Here is a 25,146-nt window from a genome sequence, read left to right on the forward strand (position 1 = left end):
GGTGACTAGATTATGGAGCTCCCCTTCCAATCACCTTTCTTTCCTGGCGACCTCGAATAGCCTCTGGCGAGGTCGTCGAGTGGGAGGGGTAGCCAATGGAAGGAGCCCTCTGGATATGGTTCTTTTTTCAATTTCTTTTATTTTGTTATTTATTTTGTTATTTTCTTTTTTATAATTTTTTCCTTTAAAATTTTAAGATATTTTTAATTTTAAGATAATAATAAGTTCCCACGTGGATAAAATTAACAGCGTCAGTTTCGTATTGGCTGTTTCATGACGGTCTATAACGAATAGGATTAAAAGTATGCCACGGAGCAAATTCATATGACTGATTTTTACAAAATGAAGCTTGTAGGATTGAAGTTATAGGACTTTTATTGTGCTTCTCCCCCTTAGGAATGGTCCATCGACAATCGGTCAAAATTATGTGCATATATAATAATTGTAACATAGTTTTTATCTGCAGTTTTTTTCAATAAAATCTTATTCAGACTACACCGAGGTAGTTTCCAAAGTTTAATACAATATTCACACCATATCCATTTGATGTTCTTATGCGGTTCAAATGGTGGTACAGTTATCAGCACATTTCGTTACACTGTTCAGCCACCATGGTCTTAAACGAGGTCTTTGGCGTTGTCTAATGACGTCACTTCGGGCGGGGTAACCGGTGGCTTGCAGCGGCCACAACCGCCCTTTCCTTTCTTTATTTCTTTTCTCTTTTCGAAGCTTTCAAATTCGTTTCATTTACTTTTATTATATTTCTCAAATTAATGAAAATTAGTGTTTAAGGGTATGATATGAAAATTTCGTGTAATGTGATGGCCTTATTCAGTAAAAAAAACAAAAAAAATATTATGGCATTAAGAAGAAAATCCTTAAACATCATAGCTCGAATTGATATTCTTCTAAAAAATAAAGGTTTGATCAAAGCTATCAATTGAAGTAAAATGTCTATATTTTTTTAAAATGGTTAATCACGTAAAAAAACATGACATTTGCTCAAATTCTCAATTCTAGTACGACTTTTTAAAAATAGCACAAAAAGACACAGCATTTTATTTTAATTTCAAATCTAACACGTCGTTAAATATTCCGTCAATTCTAACGGTATTGGCTGACTAGACATTAACGGTGCCCTGAATTGCCATATTATTCGATGAGTAGACCTCACATTTTTTTATTTAATAAAAATAATTTTGAATTTTTTTTAAAAGGAGGGGAAAGGTTGGTTGAAGACAAAAGGGAGGAGGGGTCGGCGGTAGTGGTCTCGATTGCAGCCACCACCCCCCGAGTCGGGGTCGGCGTCCATCACATAGGTCTCCGGCCACCCCGATTCGGGGTTTGGCAGCCGCAATTGGGACCATCACTGTCGGAATAGAAAGAGACCTTTGCTGACCTTGACGAAAATGGTGGTGACTGCAATGGAGGCCACCACCATCAGCCCCCTCCTCCCCATGCTTTTGCCCGATCTTTCCTTTTTCAAAAAAAAAATTTTGCATTATTTTTATTAAATAAAAAATGCGGGATACACTCATCGAATAATAGGCGACACGCGGCACCACTGATGTTTGGTCAGCCATATTGTTAGAATTAACGGAGTGCTAGATTCGAGACTGAAGCGAAATGTTGTGCTTTTCTGTGCTATTTCCGAAAGGTCGTGCTAGAATTGAGAATTTGAGTAAATGTCGTGCATTTTTACATGATTAATCCTTTTAAAAAATAAGGTGAAGTGTCATTTTTCTCCAAGTTTCAAAAAAGGTCATTGCATTCAACCTAAAAAAAATATCATTAGGGAGATTTAGTCTAAGCATGTGTTTGATAACTACTTAATGAAATAAGTGCCGAAAATTAGTTACATTATAAAATGAATGGGAGGAAGTGTAAAAGAAGAAAGATTTTGGTCTAATTTAGTTAATCATTGAGTCAAAATCCACTTAATGAGTAAGTAGTAAGAATTGACTTAATCATTTAGGTTGCGTTTGATTTGTTAGTGTGATTTTAAAATCATGATTTTGATTTTGATTGTGGAAAAAGACAAATGAGATGGTATTATAAATTTGACTTAGAAAACGTGTATTTTTGTTGTGTAGTGTGTTGAGTTAAAATCAAAATCATGATTCTAAAATCAGCCTAACTTTTCAAACGCAGCCTTAGTGATTTTTTATTCAATGATTAAATATATTGGACCAAAATCTTTCAATTTTTTTCATTTTTCTCCCATTCATTTTCCAGCGTAACTAAATCGTAACTAATTTTTAAGCACTTATTTGATTAAATAGTTATCAAATGCACGTTAAGTCTTTTTTTTTGCTAAATAATTCACATAATTAATGGTTAATATGAAGTCACAGTTACAAAATTACCCAGATTTGGGAATCCCTGGAAGATACAAAGTGAGTTAAAATTTGACGCTGACCCGAATTGGCCTAGGTCATGAGTCAGGGCATTATCCGATCTGGGAATCCAAGAGCATATCCAATCCGTAAAGCAACTAAGAGTAGAGATAATATCCGTAATTATGCTCATAATCTCCCACGCTGACTTTTGTGGGTGCAAAATGACATCTACTAACATCAGGGCATCACAACGTAACCAGATCTTTGTGAATCCACTTTCTGCAGTTACTGAGAGTGCAAAGAGTGCTACTTGAGCCTCTGCTTGAAGTGGTGTGTCCTCGTGGGAGATCTTGAACCATGAAAGTGTTGGAGGACTCTGCGGATGTTGTAGAATTTCTGAAAGGCATGAGGTGTTATTACTCCATGACGCATCCTTGTTGATGATGCTCCATTCAGGCCCTGTGGGTTCTTGCGTTGGATCGAGTTGCATGGGCAGTGTGGATGGGTTTCCTTCTCGGTTTCCTGCGTTTTGTCCTCTTTTGATGTGCTCCCTGTAACAGCTTTTGATTCTCCTGATGGTTTGGTGGAGATCTCCTCGTTTCCCTGCATGTAAGACACCGTTGCGTGAGTTCCATAACTAATAGAGAATGATTGCTGTATATAAAGAAAATTTAGCCTTATCCGCATTGCACGTTAAGCCTTTTAAATAGTATAAAGTATGCCTCTAAAATCAAAATGCATCCATTGGATGATAATTAAGGGACCAATGACCGACCTTTAATTTCATTGTCTTCTTTCTACATAATGGAATCCGTAGCTTAAAAAAAGTTGCACGATGTCATTATCACGTGAAATGAATCAAGACTCCTCTAGCATGATTCTGCGTCATGTTAACATGGTTTTTCCTGTATTGGACGTGCGCGAGTCTCACAATTCACTATATATCCAATGGTGGGGAGACTCCGTGTCACGGTGACATGGGGCATAATTCCCATGAATCAAATACCCGGAGATGCATACAATGTACGAAAAACAATCTACTATCATAATCTATACAAAATATAAATCGAAATGAAAGTGTCAACTTCGAATATTAACGGGAAGAAGAGGGGAGGGGGGCCGTCTATCACATGGTTTTTGGTTTTCCACAATAACACCACGTATAGTAGTTATTTTTTTTAGGTAGATTATATAGTAGTTATTTTGACAATCACTTATTAGCATAGCAAAAGGTTTAAAGCCTCCGTAAAAATCATTTGCAGGCCTTTCGAGTTCTCCAAATTGTCCTTCTGTAGGTCCGCCATATGCGAAATTCCAAAATCCATATTGGTAAAGTATAAAAGGAGTCTCATGTCGATCAGTCCATCTTTTTCATGTTTTGTTTGCTCCTTTTGGAATTGAAGGAATGAAATGAACAAGAAAAAACAATTGTGACCAACATCATGGAGGATAGTTCTCCGTGTGACCTATATTGAAATTTCGCTCAAACTTATAAGTGGTTACATTAATATTCAATTCAAAAGTTTAATTTATTATTATTTTTGGCTCGATAAAAATTTAATTTATTAGATGATGATAATATTTAATATTTTTATAAATTCAATAATTTCTCCTTCCTTTTCCAAAGTGGGATTTATATAGGATCTTTAACAAATTAGTTATTTTGGCTGCACTGACCAGAAGTGAAGAAAGGCAATGACTAACGATTACTTCTTGTATTCATAACTGACGAAGTTAGCAAGGGATAAGCCACGATGTCATCTTTAGGCTTTTTTATTTTCTTTATCATATTTTTGGAATGTCATCATTAACGAAATAGCACAATGCGTGGTGCGATCAATTAGTGATTAGAAAAAGTGTTATATTCTCTTAATAATTAACCTGAAATTCCTCTTAATTCAAAAATCCTACTTACAATGGTACAAGTCATTTATTTACACGAGATCTAAGAGTTATTTAATATATATGAGTATAGTAATGGTTATTCACTAAACTTTCTATGAGAATTTAACATTTTTAATCGTAAATACCAGTGCCCTATACAATTATGGAGGTGCCTTAAATCCAATTACTTTTACAATGAGCATAGGTTATTTTATACGTGCAATGAAGTTCAAGAATCAGAAAGCATTTGGGCTTCTTACTTTTGAAAAATCATCAATCCCTTGCCTAAAGTCTTTAAAACTATTAAGCTGATCAAGATCAATTGCTACTGCACTGCGGCCAGTATGAGACTCACGAACCTCGTTGATACCCCGAAGAAAATAGAACGTTCATTCATAAGAATAATAAAATAACTTTGAGAGATGAGACGCCGATGTAATGTAGAAAATTTTCGATGAGAATAATTTCCTTATGATTTAAGAGGAGAAAAGACAAGATTTGATCTCATTGCATAATATATACCGATCGAAATAATGGAAAAGTCATTAATTAACTTGTCGATATTCGATATTTCAGCAAATTATGCTGTTCGCCCGTATGGTACAAGTATGGACTGCGGGAAACACTACGCTGTACACTGGGATGGAATTATAACTTGAAGGGGGGAAACTGAGAACAACGTAAACTTCAGAGGTCAAAATGAAAGAAGCCCAATTTATTTATACTAAACGCACCGCATTGGACTTCTCAAACAAAGTGACGATCCCCCGACATCTGTCCCGTCGCCTCTCGTCCTTCCTCCCACCGGTAGAAACTTTAGCGCAGAGGAATAAGAGCAGCGGCAGCGGCAGCAGCAGCAGCCCGCAGGAGGTAAATGCCATCGTGTTTGTGATTTTTGTTTACTGGGTTGTGCTATTTCAGCGTTCTGGTCACTGAAGGTGGATGCTTTTTTTTCCTCTTTTTGGTGTCATCACATGGGGCTAGCAATGTTTGGGTCGTAAATTGGGTACATATCGAACCTGCATACCAACGTGTTCGACGGAATGCTTGAACGATTTTTGGTTTTGAGACTTTGTGGCGTGTTCTTGGATTTCGAAGCGAAAAACGAACTTCGCAGTTGTCATGTAATAAATTATGGTTCTGGTGGACCTGCTTCCAGATGGGTTGCCAATATGTGTGGGATGGTTTGCTAGATATCAAACTTAAAACTATGAGACTATACGTTAAGAACCTAAGCTTCTAAATGGATTCTTGGCGGCTAAAAATGCAGTGAAGGTTTACTTTTTAAATCATTGCAGTGAAGGTTGATACTTTTCAAATCATTTATGTCACTTGCCATTTTTCCTGCTTTTATATGGCAATTGTGAATCCAAGAAAGTCCAGTGTCTTTCTCAATTTTCATATGGAAAATTTGAGTTCTTTCTACTTGAACTGGCCGTTAGATGTGCTAGGACTGATTCATATTGGTTTCTTAGATTGCTGGTGGAAGGAGTGTCTAAGATCTTAAGATTGAATACTGTGTTTCTTCATGCTTACTCATTTTCTTTAAAGAGTGTTTCTTGCAAATACCATTTGTTTTTACTCATAGGATCAATTATAGGGAGTAAAAGAGGAGAACATGTGATCCAAAATGAATTTGAGTGGGATATATTGAGTTTGATGCAGGACAAAATATGGGAAATGGTCCATGTATTCAGTTTTACTTGCGTCCTTAAGCATGGCTAATTCATCGCAGTAACGGAAGCATTAGAATTGTGTTTTCTTCTGGGGTAAGCCCTGCACGTTGTGGCTCTAGACTGAGATTTTGCGAAATTCTCATTTCTGCCTTTGCAGAGTCTTTGCTGCTGAAGCACCCACAAAGAGAAAGTATTGAAGTGGTTATTCATTTGACTGCCAAGCATGAAGAATAAAAGGAAAAGAGAGCAACCAAGACCCGCAATCCACCCCAGAAATAAGTATTCTGAGAAGCCACCTGATTTCGCTCTCTTGGCTTCGTTCTATCCATCTTTCAAGCCATTTGTCTTCTACTCTCGGGATGGTCGACCCAGAATTGACTGGACTGACTTCAATGCCACCCGTGAGCTCACCCGCATCTTACTCCACCATGACCATGGCATTAACTGGTACATGTATTACTTACTTAATCTACTTAATTTCGAATTGTTACTTCATTTATAATTTCCTCTACCCCTCTAGAAGCTCTGTGTTGTTTTATGACCTCTTTGCTTACAGGTATGACTTTCTTGATTTGTATAATTTCTAAAGTATCACAAAAAAAAAAGAAGAAGAAAAATGTCCTGCTTATTGAGCCTAAGATTCACTTTGAGGTAATGATCATAAGAGACTCATTTCTTTTTTGGGGTAATTATGCTGTTACAATTTGAAGAGTATTAATTTATTGGTGTCAATAACAAAAAAATTTCCATTATGGAATAATGGTTATCACTTCATACTTTATGTTGATTATGATTTGTTGATGCATGTCCTAAGGGTTTTATGGGTTCTTCAATGAAATTCTATGTAGATTGTACTAGGAATAGAATACACTAGCAGAAAGATGCTTTTGCCTCCCATGCTTCTGAAAATCAATGAAGTGCATTACTTTAAGGTGGTTTACGATATGGATGTTATACATCAGAGATACATCTAACTTGCTTATAATGGCTGCTGCAGTGCACTTTGTCGTGATAGGATGCAGTTTACGTCCACTCTCCTTAATAATAACCTTCAGATAGTTTGTCAGATGAAAATCACGATTAACTTGGATTTTATTTTAACTATATGCTATTTGAATGAGATAATAATTTGGAGATTCGTTCGCTGAAGGCAATAGTCTTCATCTGGATATAATATTTTAGCATTTTCTCCTATGTACTCAAGGAAATCATGGTGGCATTCACACCTTTAGATTTTCTAGGTGGATTCCTGATGGACAGCTGTGCCCCACAGTACCCAATAGATCCAATTACATCCATTGGATTGAGGATCTTCTGTTATCGGACATAATTCCTCGCCCTAATCCCAATCAAGACAATGTGAGAGGATTTGACATAGGCACTGGAGCCAACTGCATTTACCCTCTTCTAGGTGCATCTCTTTTGGGGTGGAGATTTGTTGGTTCTGGTGGGCCTCTTTCTTTGATACTCCTATTTCAAGAATTGTTATTATAATAACATTTTAGGGATTTAATGTTGCTGAATTTGATTATAGATGTGGCAGATGTAGCAATTGAGTGGGCAGAAAGAAATGTCAAGAGTAACCCGCAAATCTCGGACCTGATTGAAATTAGAAAGGCTGGAACTGATGCAAGTTGTTCTCAAGTTGAAGATCCCTATAATGAAAATTCCAATTTGGAAAGGAAAGTTGATCATGCAGTTAGGGATGATTGCTACTCCGGGCCTCCTATACTTTATGGTGTGGTGAGAGACGGAGAAACATTTGACTTTTGCATGTGCAATCCTCCATTTTTCGAGTCCATGGAGGAAGCAGGACTAAATCCAAAAACATCTTGTGGCGGGACTGTGGATGAGATGGTGTGTCCTGGTGGAGAGAAGGCTTTTATCACTCGCATCATTGAAGATAGTGTTAAGTTGAAGCACTCTTTTCGGTATGTGAGTTCATCCTATTGTTGATATTTAAATATAATTAACTAACTGGCTCCTAAATTATGTGGGAGGGTAATAAAATAGCTCTAAACCTTGATTTTGGGATAATTCACTCCTAAACTTCAAAAGAGTGGCAATCTACCCAGCTAATCTGATTTTCGGTTTAAGCAGATGGACCTGAAAGGGGTTTAGAAAACAACAGACACAATTAATTCTGAACTCCTGTATTTTGGAAAATACATTACTCAGCACCTATTTAAACTCTCAAAATACCACAACCGGGTCAGTTGGACTCTCTGAAGCTTCTTGGAGAATGGATATAGGTTCAGTGGCAATGAGTTTGGCTTGTAAGGTCAAATTCGGACTGTCAAACCTCCTCCTGCCCTTGTCTAGTTACTGCTCAGCCTCCTGCTTGGCCTTGTCAAGGCAGAGGCCTAGCAAGGGTAATGGAGGTCTGAGAGGGGAAGAGGTAAAGCCTGACTGTGACATAACGTGGCTAGTGTTTGAATCCAAGGCCTGTTTTACAATGGATGAGAAGTAAAGAGAGAACCTCGTGCTTCTTCTCTTAAGTCTGTCTGTTTGTTTTTGTTCAATTGAAGCGTGGTGGGGACATTCAAAATCCTACTGGTGGTGGGATGCTGTTCATTTCTCACTATCTTGTAACCGTAACCTGTAATCGGCACAGGTGTACCCTGCCCTTTCAGTAAGTAATTGAGGCAGGGGACTGTCACCATTTGGCCTCTTCCACCTTGATGGAATAATCATCGACTCCAGAGGGACATTGCACGTTTTTTGGGGTTTATTCAAAATAAAGTTTACAGCCAAACTACATTCATCCCCTTAGTTGAATTCACAGTTGATAATTATCCCAGATATTTAATATCTGTATTTGCTGATATCGCCTTCATTATTTACCCCGTATTTCTAGGTGGTACACTTCAATGGTTGGGCGGAAGATAAATCTCAAATTCTTAACGTCAAAGCTTAGAGAGGTTGGAGTCACCATTGTAAAGACTACTGAATTTGTGCAAGGACAAACATGTCGATGGGGTATTGCCTGGTCTTTCGTGCCTCCTGTCAAGAAGATTATCTCAACCCACGTGGCTGAGAAGCCGAATCTGTCTTTCATGCTTCAGGTCTCATAGTCCGCCAGACCTTTATACTTGATTCACCTTTTCTCTGCTAAGCTAGTTCTTTCACTTTATCACTGTTATCTTTACTTTTCTTTTTCCCCTTTGATTTGTAGCTAAAGTACCACTTCTTGAATAGTATTAGGTAACTTTACCCTCTATGATATTCTAGTCGCCCAGGTGAACCATGTGCTAAATGAATGTTGCAGGGTCTTCAACGTCAATCTAGTGCATTTGATGTATTACAGTCGATTGAGTCCTTTTTCCGCGTTAGTGGTGCATCCTGTAAACTAAACGTCTCCTCATTTTGTGTTGACGTAAGTGCTTCTCCTACGATCACCATAACTACAATTTCTAGTTAGTGATATGACCGTGTTCTTATGTTAAGCACTGCTATTGCATGTAGATCTCTGCATCCAACAATCATCTTAGTGGGATCTTCAAAGAGGACGCTGAAGAAAATCTCGATGAAGCTTCTGGTAACATAAACTTTCGGATCTCAGTAAGTTCACGTCCTCTCTAAACTCAACTTAAACCGTAATCCATGGTGGAAAGTTAATTGGACTGCCTGTTTTCTCTCGTTGCACAGGTTTTCCAGCAAATTCCAGGCACGTTGCTCGTGAAAGGATCATTACAGCAGAAGGACTGCCCAGTCTCTGGTTCATACTCAGCTCATCTTCCACTTCCAATCTCAGAGAAGTTCTGACCAGAGTTGCATCACTGGAGACTGGACTTTGCTTGATCTTTCTTCTTCTTTTGCAGGAGAGCTTTTGTCGGCATTCCAACGACTTGAAGTGGTTTTGAAAGACAAATTTTGCCAGACCAAGGACTCCTCAAATCCACCCTAAGAGCCACAATCATTTCATTTTAAACTGACCTAGGTAATTCTTATAGCAAGCAGCATATATAAGCCGTATACATGATATAGTTTATGGTCGACTCGAATATGTGCAAATCCACTCTCGATATAATTACTGTATATCATGATTTTTTGTTCTCCTATTCACATTTTCGCTATAGGTCAGTCTCATGATGTGACTTTTCTTGGACTAGTGTCATATAATGGAATAATCCAATTATCTACGGTACGTATTCTGACTCACAGGCAATTTTGTTTTGCTAGGCTTATCTTTTAGGTATGCTAAGTTGAGCTAAAACAATAAAACGGTTAACTAATTTTGGGTAATTTTCCCAGTGAGACCCGATATGTCTGTCTCTGAAGGATAGGATTGCAGAAAATGATAGGGTAAAATGTCTTCTGCCTTTACATGCCAAAAGGGCCGTTAGAGGATTCAAAGTGGCCAAGCTACTCGGAATCATTCAAACTTGTTTGCTTAAAGTGGACTCAGCTTGATTCGTTTGTCTGATCTTGCACTGCCCTGTGATTTTTCTGAACTTGCGACTACATAAAATTACGACCTCAGGGATGCTGGGCATCCCAGGGGATTTGATAAAATTGTACATCGAAACCGAACATCCTCAATCTTATTGCCACACAACACAAGCTCTTTTTACATCTCAATGGATTGCACAAACAAATGCCTTAGGATCAAAGTTTGTCGTAGTGCTGAAAGTGTATTAAGCAGATGGCAAAAGCAAGACAATTCCACATAGTATAGAGAAATATACAAGAAACGAGGAGAATGCACAAAACAATGACGAGCCGTAATTAAAATTCTTAAGCCTTCCCTTCAATCCTAGCATGCGTGAGCCCCACACAAGCTTCGACGAAGTCCTCGTCTATGAAATCTGTCGAGAGGACCTGGAGCCGATCGGCACACCCCTTTGCGAAGCATTGGGAAATGAAGAGCCGGGCGTACCCGTGGATTCGGTTTGTGACAGGTCTCACGCAGATGATTGGGTTGTCCGCCTTGGGAGTCACTGTGTTCTCGACCCGATAGAAGTATTTCCGGGATGAAATGGGAGGCTGCTCCCCTAGGTGCTTGAGGTTGCTATCGAACTTCGTGGAGGGCAGGTCCGTGTCGATCCAGTTATCCTTCAGATAGCCCGCAGACCAGAGCGGATCCCCACCCCTGGGGTGGGCGGAGTTCCTAGGCTTCCACACGCATATGACCCTCTTGGGGAGGACCTCCGAGACCGTCTTCTGAAAGACCCGGTCATCCTGGTGGATCAGGTACTCGCCAAGCTGTTCCACCAGGTACTTATCGAAGTCGGGCGGGTCCTTGTGCCCGAACTCGGTCCGGACCTCCAGGATGATAACCTCGGACTCAGTCTCGGACAGGAACCGCTTGATGTCCTTGACCACAACATCAAAGTTATAGGTCACGAGGATGCCGTGGCACACCCTCCGGTCCTCCTGGATCCGGATGTCCAATACGCGGGTCCCAAGGACGAGCTGATGGTAGATGGAGAGGGATTGGCATTGGGCGAAGGGTCGGGTGATGAGGGGGATGCCAATGCGGTTCGTGGCGGAGTCATGGGTCCCGGGCCATACGATCTTGTTGATGTGGAGCTTCTCAGGGTTGAGGCCTCCCATCCAATTCTTCCGGTCAGAAGGCTTGTAATCACACCCAGCATATTGACATCCGGAGCTCGTGTTGAGATCGCAGAGGACTTTCTTCTCCGTCGACAGAGCCTTCCTCCTCTCCACTTGCTTGGACGCCACGGAACCCATGGTCGATCCCGAGAATCGCCGAGGAGGAAGAAGGAGAAGGAGAAGGAGAAGGAGAAGGGCTCTTTGCTCCTCTTCGTTCTCCTCCTTTTCTCTTGTTACTCTTCTGTTGTTGGCTTTGTAACTTATTGATGCATTTATATTTGGCTTTTAATAAATATACGGCAATGGCATTGTAACCTTCTCCAAGAGAGTAGCAATAATTAGCACCCCAACAAGAATATTATTACGATATCGAATAGCTAAAAGTAGATAATTTTCGATAAAACTACCCTCGAAGATCCTTGAAAAATCCGCAATTTTTCATAAATTTCTTCTGTCCAATCCCAGCAAAATATGGGGAGATATTTTTCTTGTTTTGGGTAGGTTTAATAGGAAGAAGTTAACATAACGTGATTAATAATAAAATGGAATTGGTGAGGTTGGAATGGACATGTTTTGTCTTGAGGTTGGTGGGCCGCCTATGATATGATATGGTCTTCGCATTATTGGTGGGAGAAGTTATGATCTCCATTAGAAATAAAATAAAATAAAATAACTATAAAAAATTGAAAGCTACTAATAATCGGATTGGTCCACCTATACAGCTGTCCAAAATTATTTTCAATTTTGCTGATTCATCATCACTACTTTAACACAATTTCTCTATTTTTTTTCCCCTTTTCTAATTTTTGGATATTACCAGGAAGTTTCCACATGGCCTTTATCGATTGATTTGAAAATTTAATGAAGTAAAATCTAAATCTTGTTGGTTCGAGAAGCTACGTAAAAGGAGATGAGGATGACTTGGAATATTCTCCAGAAATGCCTAAAAATGGAAAAATGATACTTGAGGTCCTATATGTTTGTCAGTTTTTGACATCGAGTCTTATATGTTTCAGTTTGAAAAAACAAGTCCTAAAAGGTTTGGAAAAGTGACACTTTTGGTCCTTTCCGTTACTCCCATTAACGGAATTCCAGTAAGGCGAACAGAATGCCACGTGGCGCTTCCTAAGTGGTCAGGAGTTGGTTCGGATAGTTGGGGGTAGAATCGGGTCGGTTTCGGATCCGGATGTCTCCTTCTTCACCCGACTCCCTCCCCATGCGCCGCCCCTACGCTGGAAAGACTCCTCCACTGGCGATGGTCATAGAGCCCAAGCTCCTGGGGAGACATCAGAAAGGGAATCCTCTACCTTTCTTCTTGTTTTTTTTGCCCCTTTCTTCTTGTTTCGGGTCTTTGCAGATCTGTGGGATGATCGGAACATGAGCATTGCTATGCTTCTCCAAGCTGGAAAGTAATTGAGGCAATGGTGATATCTTGGGATTTGTCATTAACTATTTCTGCAAGTTATGTTTGAAGGGAAAGGGCCGATCATGTATTTCATATCGATTTAGCCTCTTTGCGATTTAAGTCATATGAGCTTCACATTAATCCGCTTCAAATCGCTGTTCTGCTCCTCCCCTTCATTCTACCAAACAACTCAAACGCGGAATCAAACACCTTTTGAGCTCACCACCGAGTTTCATGAGACAACATCTCGCTCAGGCATTACATCGAACACCTTTCAGGCACAATCCACACACGCCCCATGTGATGAATACATTGATCAGAAGTCGGTTCTTAATCACACCAATGTTTCAAATGGAACAATGCAAATGTTTAATGCCTTGCAATCTTAGGGTTTTCTGGAAACCATGAACAAAAAATCCACCAGACTCGCTTGCCCAAGAAGACGAAAGGTGGTGTGAGGAAAGGCTTGAAGAAGGATGGCCCTGATGCTATTGTTGCAGGGGCGGCGGTTGCAGGGGATGGAGTCGGGTGAAGAAGGAGACACCCGGCCCAAACCCGACCCGATTTTGCCCACGAAATCCGGACCCGAACCAACTTGTGACCAATCACGAAGCGCCACGTCAGCATTTAACGGCCACGTGACATGGCGGTAACGGTCAGTTAGATTTAGGACCAAAAGTGTCACTTTTCCAAATTTTTTAGGACTTGTTTTTCCAAAATGAAACATTTAGAACTCAATGTCAAAAATTGGCAAACATATAGGACTACAAGTGTCATTCTTTCGCCTAAAAATAGCCTATTCTTTCAATGCGCAAGACGGCAAGAGAAAAAAGTTTCAAGTGTGAACAGCTCATTGCCGAAAAAGTATGCTATTTATCCAACACATTATTATCATTAAAGCTTGACTAAGAAAAAGATGGGAATTAAATGCACTTTCTGTTTTTTTTTTTCTCTTGATTTTAGGTAAGATCAACTAAAACCCAATAATTGTCGTATATTAGTTGATATCTGAGTCAGAAATCTTACAGCTTTCACCTTTTTAACAATGTGATTTCAAGATTACTTAAAATATAGCTCGATGCAGTTCAGAACCTCCTTTCTAGTTTGAAGCACATTCCTAGAATAGCAAACAACATCTTGATCATGTTGATCGACAGAGGACCGAAATTAGAGTGAATGAGACCAAATATAAGCAATTAATACGACCACTCGTTGATTCCTATTATGCCTTCTATCCTGAGAAACGGATAAGATATGACACATTGGGTCGTCCAATTAAGTGAAGATAGTCCATAGATAAGCTCATGGCAATAAAGCTTAAGGACAGACACAATGCAACTAGCAATAGCATATCCAAAGTGTTTCAGATATTGTTAGACGGCAAGAACTTTAAAAAGCCGGCATCATGCTGTGAGCCTGCAAGAAAATCAATTACATCATCACATACACAATCCTTATTTAAGTACAAGGGAAACAGAAGAAAAAATTTACTGTAAAGTAATCGATATATCGTCCCTCCGGTGACACGGCGCAAAATGTCCACAAAGGGCTTCCCAATCAAAAACGCTATGCTACTCAACTCTATCGAGTGTAGTTTGAAAAGAATTTTTCAGAGCTGAAAAAATGGCATGGGTTAGTTCTCATGACTCGTCTTCCTCATCCACGTGCCCGGTTATATGATCTAACACTGCATATATTTCTTCCTTCATCGGGTGCGACACATCTGATACCGTGAAGGAATGCACTTCATCCCCACTCTCTAACCAGCTGATGGCCCGTTCTTTTCTCACCGACCTATCGTTCATGAGCTTCTTCACCTTCGCTACTGAATCCCATCTCCCTAGTGCAGCATATACACTCGAAAGAAACACGTAAGCAGCAGAAGAGCTTGGTTGCAGCTTCATAAGATGCTCTGCTACTTCCTCACCTAACGCTACATTGCTGTGAATTTTACAGACGCCGAGCAAGGAATTCAGGACCCGATCGTCAGGCTTAATTGGCATTTTCTTGAGCTGGTGTACCACCTCATGAAAAAGTCCTGCCCTGCCCAGGAGATCGATGAAGCATGCATAGTGTTCCTGGTCCGGGAAAACTTGGTGGTCTCGAGCCATTGACTCGAACAACCTGACAGCCTCCGCTACAAGACCTGAATGACTGCAGGCGCTGAGGAGGACGACAAAGGTGATCCTGTCAGGCTTCACTCCCGACCCAATCATACTATTAAGCATCTCTATCGCGCTTTTACCAAGACCATGTTGGGATAAGGCAGACATCATAGTGTTCCACAAAATGACCTCTTTCTTATCATTCACGCGGTCAAAAATAAGCTGAGCATAGCTCAAGTTACCGCATTTAGAGTACATGTCGACAAGGGAGCCCACAACTATTGTATTAGCCCTGAAGTTAGTCCTTATCAGGTGGGCATGGATCTGCTTCCCATGCTTCAGATCAGCCAAGGTCGCACAAGCGCAGAGACAGCTACTGAAAGTGAACTGATCAGGAAGGATCCGAAGGGCCATCATCTTAGTAAACAACTCGAGTGCTCTGTTGCTCAGACCATTCCTCACGTACCCAGCAATCATAGCAGTCCAGGAAATGGGGTTCTTCACAGGCATCTCGTGAAATATCTCACTTGCCCTGTTTATATCGCCCGACCTAGCGTATCCCGAGACCAAAGTGGTCCACGCGGGGACATCTTTAACTTCCATCTCATCAAACACTCTTCTCGCATCTGTCATCTCCCCGCATTTAGTATAAGCATCAACTATTGAGCTTAAAAGCACAATATTCAACGAGTATCCAAGAAGTAAAACCTGGCCATGGACCTGTCTAGCAAGACCTACTTCTCTCAGCTTCACACAGATTGTCAAGAGGCCTGCGAAGCTGAACTTGCTGGGCCTCATCCCCAACTTCAGAAACTCCTTATATAACCTTAATGCTTCTCCGCAATCACCAGCCTTTGCATACCCAATCAGCATTGTGTTCCAGGACACAATATCCCTCTCAGGCATTCTATCGAACAGCTTTCTCGCGGGGCGCATCCTGCCCAGCTTTGCGTACCCGGAGAGCACATTGTTCCAGGAGTAGAGATTTCTCGAGGCCATTTCGTCGAACACCTTGCGCCCGAGAAACTCACTTCCGCACCTGAAGTACGCCTCGATCAGGTGGTTCGCGAGGAGCGTATTTGGTTTCTTCAGGCCAGTGAGCTTCAGGTGAAGGTGGATCCATTTGGCCTGTTTGAGGGTGGTGCACCTGCTGATCAAGAAAGCTAGCGTATTGGTGGGCAAGCGGATCCCTGTATCCGATAAGCGGGGGAGAAAGTCGAGGGCCTCGGACAGCCGGCCCCGAGAGGAGAGTTGAAGGAGGGATCTGGCAACGCAGGGAAGGGACCTTGAGCTGCGGGATTTGGAGAGGGAGGCCACCATGTGAGACTGAACCGGAGTGTGGAGGTCTTCATCACTTATCTCACCACAGATTGGTGCTTGCGGCGGCTGCGGAAGTGGCAGAGGGTGGTGGGGCCTGCGGGGGATTGAGTTCCGGCGGGCATTGCCGGAGGAGAGGAGTTTGACCTGTCCGAGTTCGGGTGGACCGTCGTCGGGTCTACGACGGACGGCGGGGCTAAGAAGCGTTCAGGGGCCGCCGTTTTAACAGAAGATGGGCCTTTGGGCCGACGAATATGGGCTGTGGTCCAATAGTAACGAATGTATGATAAGCTTTAAGCAGGCCCATAGCGGCCCAATGACAAAGGTGATCTCTCAATTTTTCTTTTTAAATAAAATTTTGTCCTTCAAATCCAAAAATTCTTGGTTGGGCAATAATTTGCATTTCTCAGCATGTCGTAGGTTTGAAAAGTGGTTAATTAGTTATATAACACGACTGGGATGGCACCACCTGTCTGCTTTGTTCTAGTTCTGAGGCAGGGGTGGCGTAGTTGGCGACCTCGGTTGTTTGTAGTGGCCCTGGTGGTTGCCCCTCCCCCTTCGGTGCATGTGGCCTCTCCCCCTCCGCCCAGATTGGTACCCCTCTCGACAGGCATGGTGGCGACCTAGGTTTTGCTCTCCTCTCCTCCCCGATCTTCTTATTTCGGCCTCCCCCGCCTATGGAGTTTCATCCTGAGTTGGACTTCAACAATTAGATCTTCATCAGATTCTACTCGATCCAGATCAGATCATTTCCGATGAAATCGATTCTTGGTGTCTCTCTGGCAGTGCTTCTCTGGTGGAAATAAAGTTGGCGTCGGTTTTTTCGTCTTCGGCAGACCGCCCGACCATCGGTGCCCCTCCGCCCCCTTGCGTTAAGGAACTGTGCCCCTCAGTTAGAATTAGACCGCCGCCACACTTCTTCACTCCAGTGACATGATCGCTTTTGTTTTCTGACGTGTAAGCTTGCGACAACTCGAGCCTATCTCGGTGTGACAGAGGCTAGCTTGGTCGGCAGCCCGGCGTTTTTTCGGTCAGTCACTAGTCTGAACCGATTGAGATTGCTAAGTTTTACTTGGTTTGACTAGTTTGGGCTTGGGACATTTAGGGCCCCCAATTTAGTCGCAGGTTCGAACCAACTAAGCTTGGTTAGCAGTACTTGGTTTGACTTTGTTGGATTGATAGCCTTCCCTGGCCCTGCCGGAATGGTCGGCAGTCTGGTGTCTTCCTCGGCTTATTGGATTGGTCGACAGCCCTCTCTGGCTTAAGCTCCGGTTCTCTTTGTCGGCACAGTTCTGTGAAGGGTTCTTGATGCTCAAGTACGGCTCAAGATCCCCTCTACCTTGCTCTGTTGTCAATATCTCTTCTGAACGTTGGCATCAGATTGTCGAGTTCTACATGGATTATGGCTCGAGGACTCTCCTCCGATTTAGCAGGGATCCATGTGTGACGGTAGAGGGTTCTAATAGGAATTTCGAAATGCTGCTACATTGTTTCTGTGATTACAACGTTTGGTATTTATTTCACTTAAATATTTTCCTATGTAGTATGCTTAGGATGATCCGATTATTCTGATCTTATACTTTCTATTTCTTGAGTTTTTTTGTCATGTACTCATGTCATGTAATTTTTACATGTTATGAATGAGTTCTCAAGTATTCACGAGGAAAAAAAACACGATTGGGATGGAATAAAAACGTATCCCAAGAAAGATAAGATACTCGAACTGTGATAAGTTTCTTCATTGATTCAGACGACCCTAATATATTGCGTGAACATCCAACCTCTCGTCGATAGGCGAACCAGATGGAATGGAATAATCCTCGACCTCTACTTAGAAGTGGGTCCAAACAATGAAGACAATATCCTAGATAAAATTACTTCTAAACTATGTATCTTAGATATCCTAATAACGCATCGACAATTGCTATATAATTTAACCGAAGTTGAATGTACACGGGCCAAACGAGCAAAGACAAAAATCGAAATGCGTCATTGAAAGATATATGTTTTCTCACATTGGAATCCTTTATATGGACGGCTTCAATCATGAGTTCACTTTGTTAATAATTCATTATGATCATCTTGTTGACTCTATGCGGTAACATATCCACGCGATCAACGTTGACAACCACGATCATCCAAGAGGGAACCCAAAATGATGGCGTCATACAAAGATATATCTTCTCATTGATGGACAAGTTGCCAAGAGGCCCATGTCGACAATGTTCTTGATTGATCCAACATGAAATGTACGGAGGACAAGTTGCCAACATGTTCTCGATTGATCCAACGTGAAATGTATCAGCCAATGGAAAGGAAGAAGTGAAAAGAAAAGGATAGGGAGATTGATTTGATGGGATGAAACGTGAAAAAGCAGGAGGAGGAAAAAGCTTTTGGGGATGGGAATGCGGAGCTTTGCATTTGGATGTGTGGTGGAAGCGGTGGGAATGATTAAATGTAGACAACAGCTACGGGTTTCGGTGTATTATTTCGTGATCAGCCCACCACCCTTCACACCTTCCTATCATCATCTTGTCGAAATTCACCATATCAAAGTACCATTTGGTAGGGGAAGTCGGAATCGGGTTACATACGCAATGAACCACCCGATGCCATTCGTTTCGTCCTCGTTCTAATGATATTTTTGTCAATCTAAATGCAACTAATTTATTCATATTTGACATGTGGTCAGGCGATATTCGTATATGCTAACTTGCATGTATATAACTATCAAGTTAAATCTCTTTGAGATTCATAGATCAAATAATTTAAGTTCCATAATTAACCTAGGCCAATTTTTTTATTATTCGAAGCCTATAAATTCATTAATTCATCATCATAAACATTTGATTCATGTAAAAAAAAAAAAGCCTGTCATCTGATTTCATTTGTCTGATGATATTTTGTGTTGAAATTATAAAGGGTGGCTGTTCATGGATTGGTAACCGGATAGCACCGTTGCTAGGCCCCACATATATTTTTGGTACTCAAAACCCCTACACGTGACTCACATGAACTCTGCGAAGAACTCGTACATGCCTTCAATAATTATTATTGAAAATAGCAAACAGTCTTCATATGCAAGAAATGATTTTTGCGGGCTCAAATTTTCGAACCCATTTTATCCATCGAAAAGTGATCATAACACTCACACTTTCCCATAAAAAAAATATTGATCCACACTAGTCTTTCACATGAAAATGAATGTAAAATTTGAATTTAGAAGGGAGTTAAATTATTACATTTAAAAGGTGAATAATAAACCGAGTATATGCAAAGAAATACTTACCAAAAAAGGAAAAAAAAGGGAGGGAGAGAGAGAGAGAGTATACTCAAGGAAATGTGTGATTTATTGTGTTATATATTTATCTGTCTGCACATATCCTTTTGTTTCCCATGATGGAAAATTACTAACCCTATCACCATCCCACAATACGCACCTGCTTATCCAGTCACCCGTATCTAACCATGACATTTGCTCAAAAAAAAAATCCCCATCTACCTAACATTTTAATATGCCAACACATGTCTTACACCGGTTCGCCCTAACCTTAGTGCAAAATCAACGCGCGTATGCAGTCGCTAATTTCAAATGTGCCAAATAATTGTTTCACGAGCCGGTGCAAAAATTATACGATACGATTTACACCATGTGATAACGATCATAATTGTCACATAAATTAACCATTAGCCAAACTGGCGGGCGAGATGAGGAGGAAGGGAGCAGGGTGCACCCGGTGCAGGGATTGGTCGTTTGCCCCGCCAGTCGACAGCCCACGTCAGCGCCATTTGGCATCTTTCACGATGAAACCAATGCGCGGCCCTGCACCGTCCGATGGAACTGGGAGACCCCCTCGGCCGTCGGATCGTTCCTAATCCCCGTTTATTATATTCAAGAAATCTCCACTGGGGCGGGGGGTTGAGGAGGGGCGAAGAAGGAAAAGCAGAAAGCAGCAGACATTTGAGGAATGGAGGAAGAAGATCCGATACCCTTCTTTTCCCCTAATAATCCCTTCATCTTAAACTGATAGCAACTCAGCCCCAGAAGCTCTCTCTCTCTCTCTCTCTCTAAACTCTTCTCTCTCTATCTCTATCTCTCTCTCTCTACGTCTTGAAAAACCAGGTTAGCATTTCTGTCAGTAATTGCTCTTTCGTTTTTATCCTACCTTCTGTTGTCGTAAAACCCTAGCGGAAAACCCTTTTCTTAAAGATCTGTTGGAATCAAAGATGTATTCTCTAATGTCCGACGTTTTTATTTCCGGTTTCTCGTTTCTACTGCTGCGAGTGAGCTTGTTGGATGCGGTATTTGATTGACCTAGGTTTCGGGTTGGGGTCTGGTTCGATTGTTTTTGTGGGTTCTTGATTTTTTTTTTTGATTGGTGGGGGTGATTGTGTTTGTTTCTGTGGATTTGACGTGGGGTTTTTGTTGGCAACTAGGTTCTGAGGCTGTATCGGGCGGGCTGCGATGGATAACACAGCTGCGGAGGTTTCTGGGGGTTTAGAGGAGAGAGCAAAGGAGCAGGTTGCCGCGATGGCGAGAGAAGCCGAGGTTAATGAAGGGGAAGAGGTTTTCGAGGAGGCAATGGATTCCCAAGTGGAGGAGCTGAAGGCTGATTCCTTGGCTGGGAATGTTAGTCCTGAGGAGGCTGTTAAGTCGAGTGCTGATGTGCCTTCGGGGGTGTCTGATGGAAATTCTGGTGTGGAACCTGAGGGTGAGAAGTTTGAGGAGGCAATTGGGACTCCGACTTTGGTTGAGAACAATGGGTTGTTGTCCGCGGATGCAACGGAAGTAGAGGTTCTGTCGAATAGTGGGGATGTTGGGGGTACTGAGGTGGCTAATGTGGAGGATGAGGGAGGGACTGAGGGGGTAGTCACGGCTAATCGTGGGTTTGATGGTACCGGGGAGGAAGATGCCAAGTTAATCACTGAGGCTGTTTCCGAGGAAGAAAAGAAGAATGTTCTGTCTGGTGCTGAAGAAGAAGCAAGTAATATTGTGCATGAGCAGATTGAGAACCTTGAAGCAGTTCCTGATAAGTTGGAAATTGAGGAACCGGGGAGGACAGCAGAAGAAGAAAATCCGGTTGAAGGGAACAAGGTGATAGGACTGGGCAACACCGACCTGGGTAAAGAGTTTCTACTGAATGATGATCAGGGTGATCGGTTGAGTGAGGGCAAGCTGGAAGCTGAAGGGATCAAGGTCTCAGGACTCGGCAATGATGACCTGGATAGAGTTTCAAGGGCAGAGATTCCGTCAAATGATGATCAGGATGACTGGTTGAATGAGGGCAAGATGGAGGCCGCAGGTTTATTGGATGCAAATCCGGACCAGCAGGTGAACTTAGATGGAAATTATACCATGGGTCTAGTTGATGAAAAAGCTGCCTTCGAGACAGAAATAAATGGTCACGTGAATGGAGAATCCAGCAGTGCCCCAATCGATCTTGACTTAGGGTCTCGAGGTCTTAATGGCGAAGAACAGAATGATGTTCCGTCTACCTTTGATGCAGAACACCAAGGTCCAGGTGGTGTCAATGGAGATGTGAAAGATGCTTCTGCTGCAACAGGTAACCATGATGAGGAAACGCATGAACAGCACGATGCAGTTTCAGCTGATACGCCTGTAGCTGTGGTGGAAGGGACAGCAACCCTTGAAATTGGTAGCTCAGCTGCTATGGAGGAGTCTTTGGATGAGAAGTCCGAGAAGATTTTAGATGGGGAAACCGTTGTCCTGGCCAAGGAGGAATCGGTTGGATCTCAACCTGCAACTGCTGATGGAAATGTCCATGAAAAGCGTGAGACTCGCGCTTCAGTGGATAAGCTTGAGAAGAAGGATTTAAAAGATGACGAGGTGACTGAACAAGTTCAAAAGGAAAGGGAAATACAGCCTGCTGCAGGGATGACTTCATCATCTACCAAATCAGCAAATCATGCCTCTGCTGCCCCTACTCCTGCTCCTGCCCCAGCCCCTGCACCTGCTCCTGCCGCTGCTCCTGCTCGTCCTGCTGGCCTCGGGCGTGCTGCTCCGCTTCTGGAGCCTGCACCTAGGGCAGCAGCCCAGCAGTCCCGTGTTAATGGAGCTGTTTCTCATATGCAGGCCCAACAGATTGAGGAAGCTGGCAACGGCGAGGCAGAGGAACATGATGAGACTCGTGAGAAGCTCCAAATGATTCGTGTGAAGTTCTTACGACTTGCCCACAGGCTTGGGCAGACTCCCCACAATGTAGTAGTGGCCCAGGTGTTGTATCGGCTAGGCTTAGCGGAGCAGCTCAGAGGAAGAAATGGGGGTCGGGTTGGTGCTTTCAGTTTTGACCGTGCTAGTGCCATGGCTGAGCAACTCGAGGCTTCAGGACAGGAACCTCTTGATTTTTCGTGCACAATCATGGTCCTGGGGAAGACAGGAGTCGGAAAAAGTGCAACAATCAACTCGATATTTGATGAAATGAAATTCAGCACTGATGCTTTTGATATGGGTACCAAGAAGGTTCAGGATGTTGTCGGAACTGTTCAGGGTATAAAGGTTCGAGTCATTGACACACCTGGTCTCCTTCCTTCGTGGACAGATCAACGCCATAATGAGAAGGTCCTGCATTCAGTGAAGAGATTTATTAAGAAAACCCCTCCGGATATTGTGCTTTATCTTGATCGGTTGGACATGCAGAGCAGGGATCTCAGCGACATGCCCCTTCTCCGAACAATTACTGAAATATTTGGGCCCTCAATATGGTTCAATGCAATTGTTGTTCTTACCCACGCTGCATCTGCTCCGCCTGATGGGCCGAATGGTACAGCTTCTAGTTATGAAATGTTCGTCACTCAGCGGTCTCATGTTGTTCAGCAAGCTATACGTCAGGCAGCTGGTGACATGCGGCTGATGAATCCTGTTTCCTTGGTGGAGAACCATTCTGCTTGTAGAACAAACAGAGCTGGACAGAGAGTGCTCCCAAATGGTCAGGTCTGGAAGCCCCACTTGCTGTTGCTTTCCTTTGCATCAAAAATTTTGGCCGAAGCAAACGCTCTCCTGAAGCTCCAAGACAGCCCACCTGGGAAGCCTTTTACAGCTCGGTCTCGAGCGCCTCCTTTGCCTTTCCTACTGTCATCTCTTCTCCAACCCAGGCCCCAGCTGAAGCTGCCTGATGAGCAGTTTGGTGATGAGGACGGGGTAGATGATGACTTGGATGAGTCGTCAGATTCTGAAGAGGAATCCGAATATGACGAGCTGCCACCATTTAAGAGGTTGACGAAGGCCCAGTTGGCAAAGCTTAGTAGAGCCCAAAAGAAGGCATATTTTGACGAGTTGGAATACAGGGAGAAGCTTTTCATGAAAAAACAGTTGAAGGAAGAGAGGAGGCGGAGGAGGATGATGAAGAAGATGGCAGCAGCAGCCAAGGATCAGCCAGCCGAGTATGGTGAGAACGTAGAAGAAGAAAGTGGGGGGGCTGCATCTGTGCCGGTGCCCATGCCTGACTTGGCCTTACCTGCATCGTTTGATTCTGATAATCCAACTCACCGGTACCGTTACCTTGATACCTCTAACCAGTGGCTCGTGAGGCCTGTGTTAGAAACTCATGGTTGGGATCATGATGTTGGCTATGAGGGCATTAATGCAGAACGGCTCTTCGTGGTTAAGGACAAGTTACCAATCTCTTTCTCTGGTCAGGTGACAAAGGACAAGAAGGATGCTAACGTTCAGATGGAACTAGCAAGCTCGATAAAGCATGGAGAAGGGAAAGCAACTTCATTAGGGTTTGACATGCAGACAGTGGGGAAAGACCTGGCTTATACTCTTAGAAGTGAGACAAGGTTCAGCAATTACAGGAGGAATAAGGCGGCTGCAGGACTCTCTGTAACGCTGTTAAACGACGCTTTATCAGCGGGTTTTAAGGTCGAGGACAAGTGGATTGTAAATAAATGGTTCCGATTGCTTGTGACTGGTGGGGCAATCATTTCCCGTGGGGATATTGCCTATGGAGGAAGTCTAGATGCAACCCTGAGAGACAAGGACTACCCACTCGGTCGTTCATTGTTTACTTTGGGCCTGTCTGTCATGGACTGGCATGGAGATCTTGCAATAGGTGGGAATATACAGTCGCAGTTTCCAATTGGGCGGTTCACGAATTTGATCGCTCGGGCGAACTTGAATAACAGAGGGGCAGGACAGGTCAGCATCCGGGTAAACAGCTCAGAACAGCTCCAGATTGCTCTGCTGGGCCTCATTCCACTGTTCCAGAAGCTGCTTGATTACCGTCAACAAGTGCAGTTTGGACAATGATGAAAATTAGTTGTTGATACCAATGCTGTGCCGGCTCAGCATGCAGCGATAGCGAATAACTCCAGTCGGGTCATTTCATTTTGGGACTTCTGTTGGGAGTGAGTGAGACTTAAAGCTCTGCCTATTTTGTTTCTCTTTAGTCTTTTACTGTCTTGACAGCACTTTCTCCATTAATAGTGTATTAATCTCTAGTTTTTTTTTTTTGCGCTCGAGATTTGCATCATGAATTTTTGTTACTTTTAGGCTACTGGACTACAGTGTCTCTTTCTTTGCTAGATCATGGCTCCTGCTGAAAGTCATAATCTGAATCGCCCGTGGAAGATCATATCTTTCTTTAGGAACTTCCGACGAGCATAATATTGTTCTTTGCTCTTGTTTTCTTCAATCTCACATGAATGAATGAAATGCAAGATCATTTTCTGTCGTTTTACAATTTCGAGGCTGAGGCAGCACCTTGTCGAGTCTGTTGCTTTAGTGTGTGAATTTGTAGGGGGTTTTCTTCTGAGAGTGATCTACGAGTGATGGAAAATCTGAACGGAGAATGTCATCTTTATTAGGCCAACATGGTTACAAAAAAATCCTATTGCCATAACTT

General features: G+C 42.5%; 4 protein-coding genes across 6 annotated transcripts; 2 read left to right on the forward strand and 2 right to left on the reverse strand.

The window, feature by feature from the left end:
• The first annotated feature begins 4,954 nt into the window (after positions 1–4,954).
• On the forward strand, positions 4,955–10,060 carry LOC116204054 (U6 small nuclear RNA (adenine-(43)-N(6))-methyltransferase). Of its 2 annotated transcripts, XM_031536108.1 has the most exons (9): positions 4,955–5,093; positions 6,057–6,346; positions 7,141–7,346; positions 7,434–7,830; positions 8,757–8,964; positions 9,168–9,275; positions 9,365–9,460; positions 9,548–9,617; positions 9,721–10,060. In XM_031536108.1, exons 2-9 carry the CDS (start codon positions 6,123–6,125, stop codon positions 9,804–9,806), a joined length of 1,395 nt encoding a protein of 464 aa, XP_031391968.1. In that variant the 5' UTR covers positions 4,955–5,093; positions 6,057–6,122; the 3' UTR covers positions 9,807–10,060. The 2 variants fall into 2 exon arrangements, with proteins under 2 accessions (XP_031391968.1, XP_031391969.1); XM_031536109.1 differs by lacking the exon at positions 9,168–9,275.
• A 357-nt stretch (positions 10,061–10,417) lies between these two features.
• On the reverse strand, positions 10,418–11,889 carry LOC116204055 (PI-PLC X-box domain-containing protein DDB_G0293730-like). Its single transcript, XM_031536110.1, has one exon. The coding sequence runs from the start codon at positions 11,591–11,593 to the stop codon at positions 10,637–10,639; it is 957 nt and encodes a 318-aa protein (XP_031391970.1). The 5' UTR covers positions 11,594–11,889; the 3' UTR covers positions 10,418–10,636.
• Positions 11,890–14,248: 2,359 nt separating this feature from the next.
• Positions 14,249–16,463, reverse strand: LOC116205464 (pentatricopeptide repeat-containing protein At2g21090). Its single transcript, XM_031538082.1, has one exon. The coding sequence runs from the start codon at positions 16,283–16,285 to the stop codon at positions 14,501–14,503; it is 1,785 nt and encodes a 594-aa protein (XP_031393942.1). The 5' UTR covers positions 16,286–16,463; the 3' UTR covers positions 14,249–14,500.
• Positions 16,464–20,185: 3,722 nt separating this feature from the next.
• LOC116202254 (translocase of chloroplast 120, chloroplastic-like) lies at positions 20,186–24,975 on the forward strand. 2 transcript variants are annotated; one of them, XM_031533726.1, is made up of 2 exons: positions 20,186–20,405; positions 20,720–24,975. In XM_031533726.1, exon 2 carries the CDS (start codon positions 20,748–20,750, stop codon positions 24,549–24,551), a length of 3,804 nt encoding a protein of 1,267 aa, XP_031389586.1. In that variant the 5' UTR covers positions 20,186–20,405; positions 20,720–20,747; the 3' UTR covers positions 24,552–24,975. The 2 variants fall into 2 exon arrangements, with proteins under 2 accessions (XP_031389586.1, XP_031389587.1); XM_031533727.1 differs by lacking the exon at positions 20,186–20,405 and adding an exon at positions 20,447–20,584.
• Positions 24,976–25,146: the final 171 nt, after the last annotated feature.

This window comes from Punica granatum, chromosome 4 (genome assembly GCF_007655135.1).
Source record: "Punica granatum isolate Tunisia-2019 chromosome 4, ASM765513v2, whole genome shotgun sequence".
Taxonomy (NCBI): Eukaryota; Viridiplantae; Streptophyta; class Magnoliopsida; order Myrtales; family Lythraceae; genus Punica; species Punica granatum.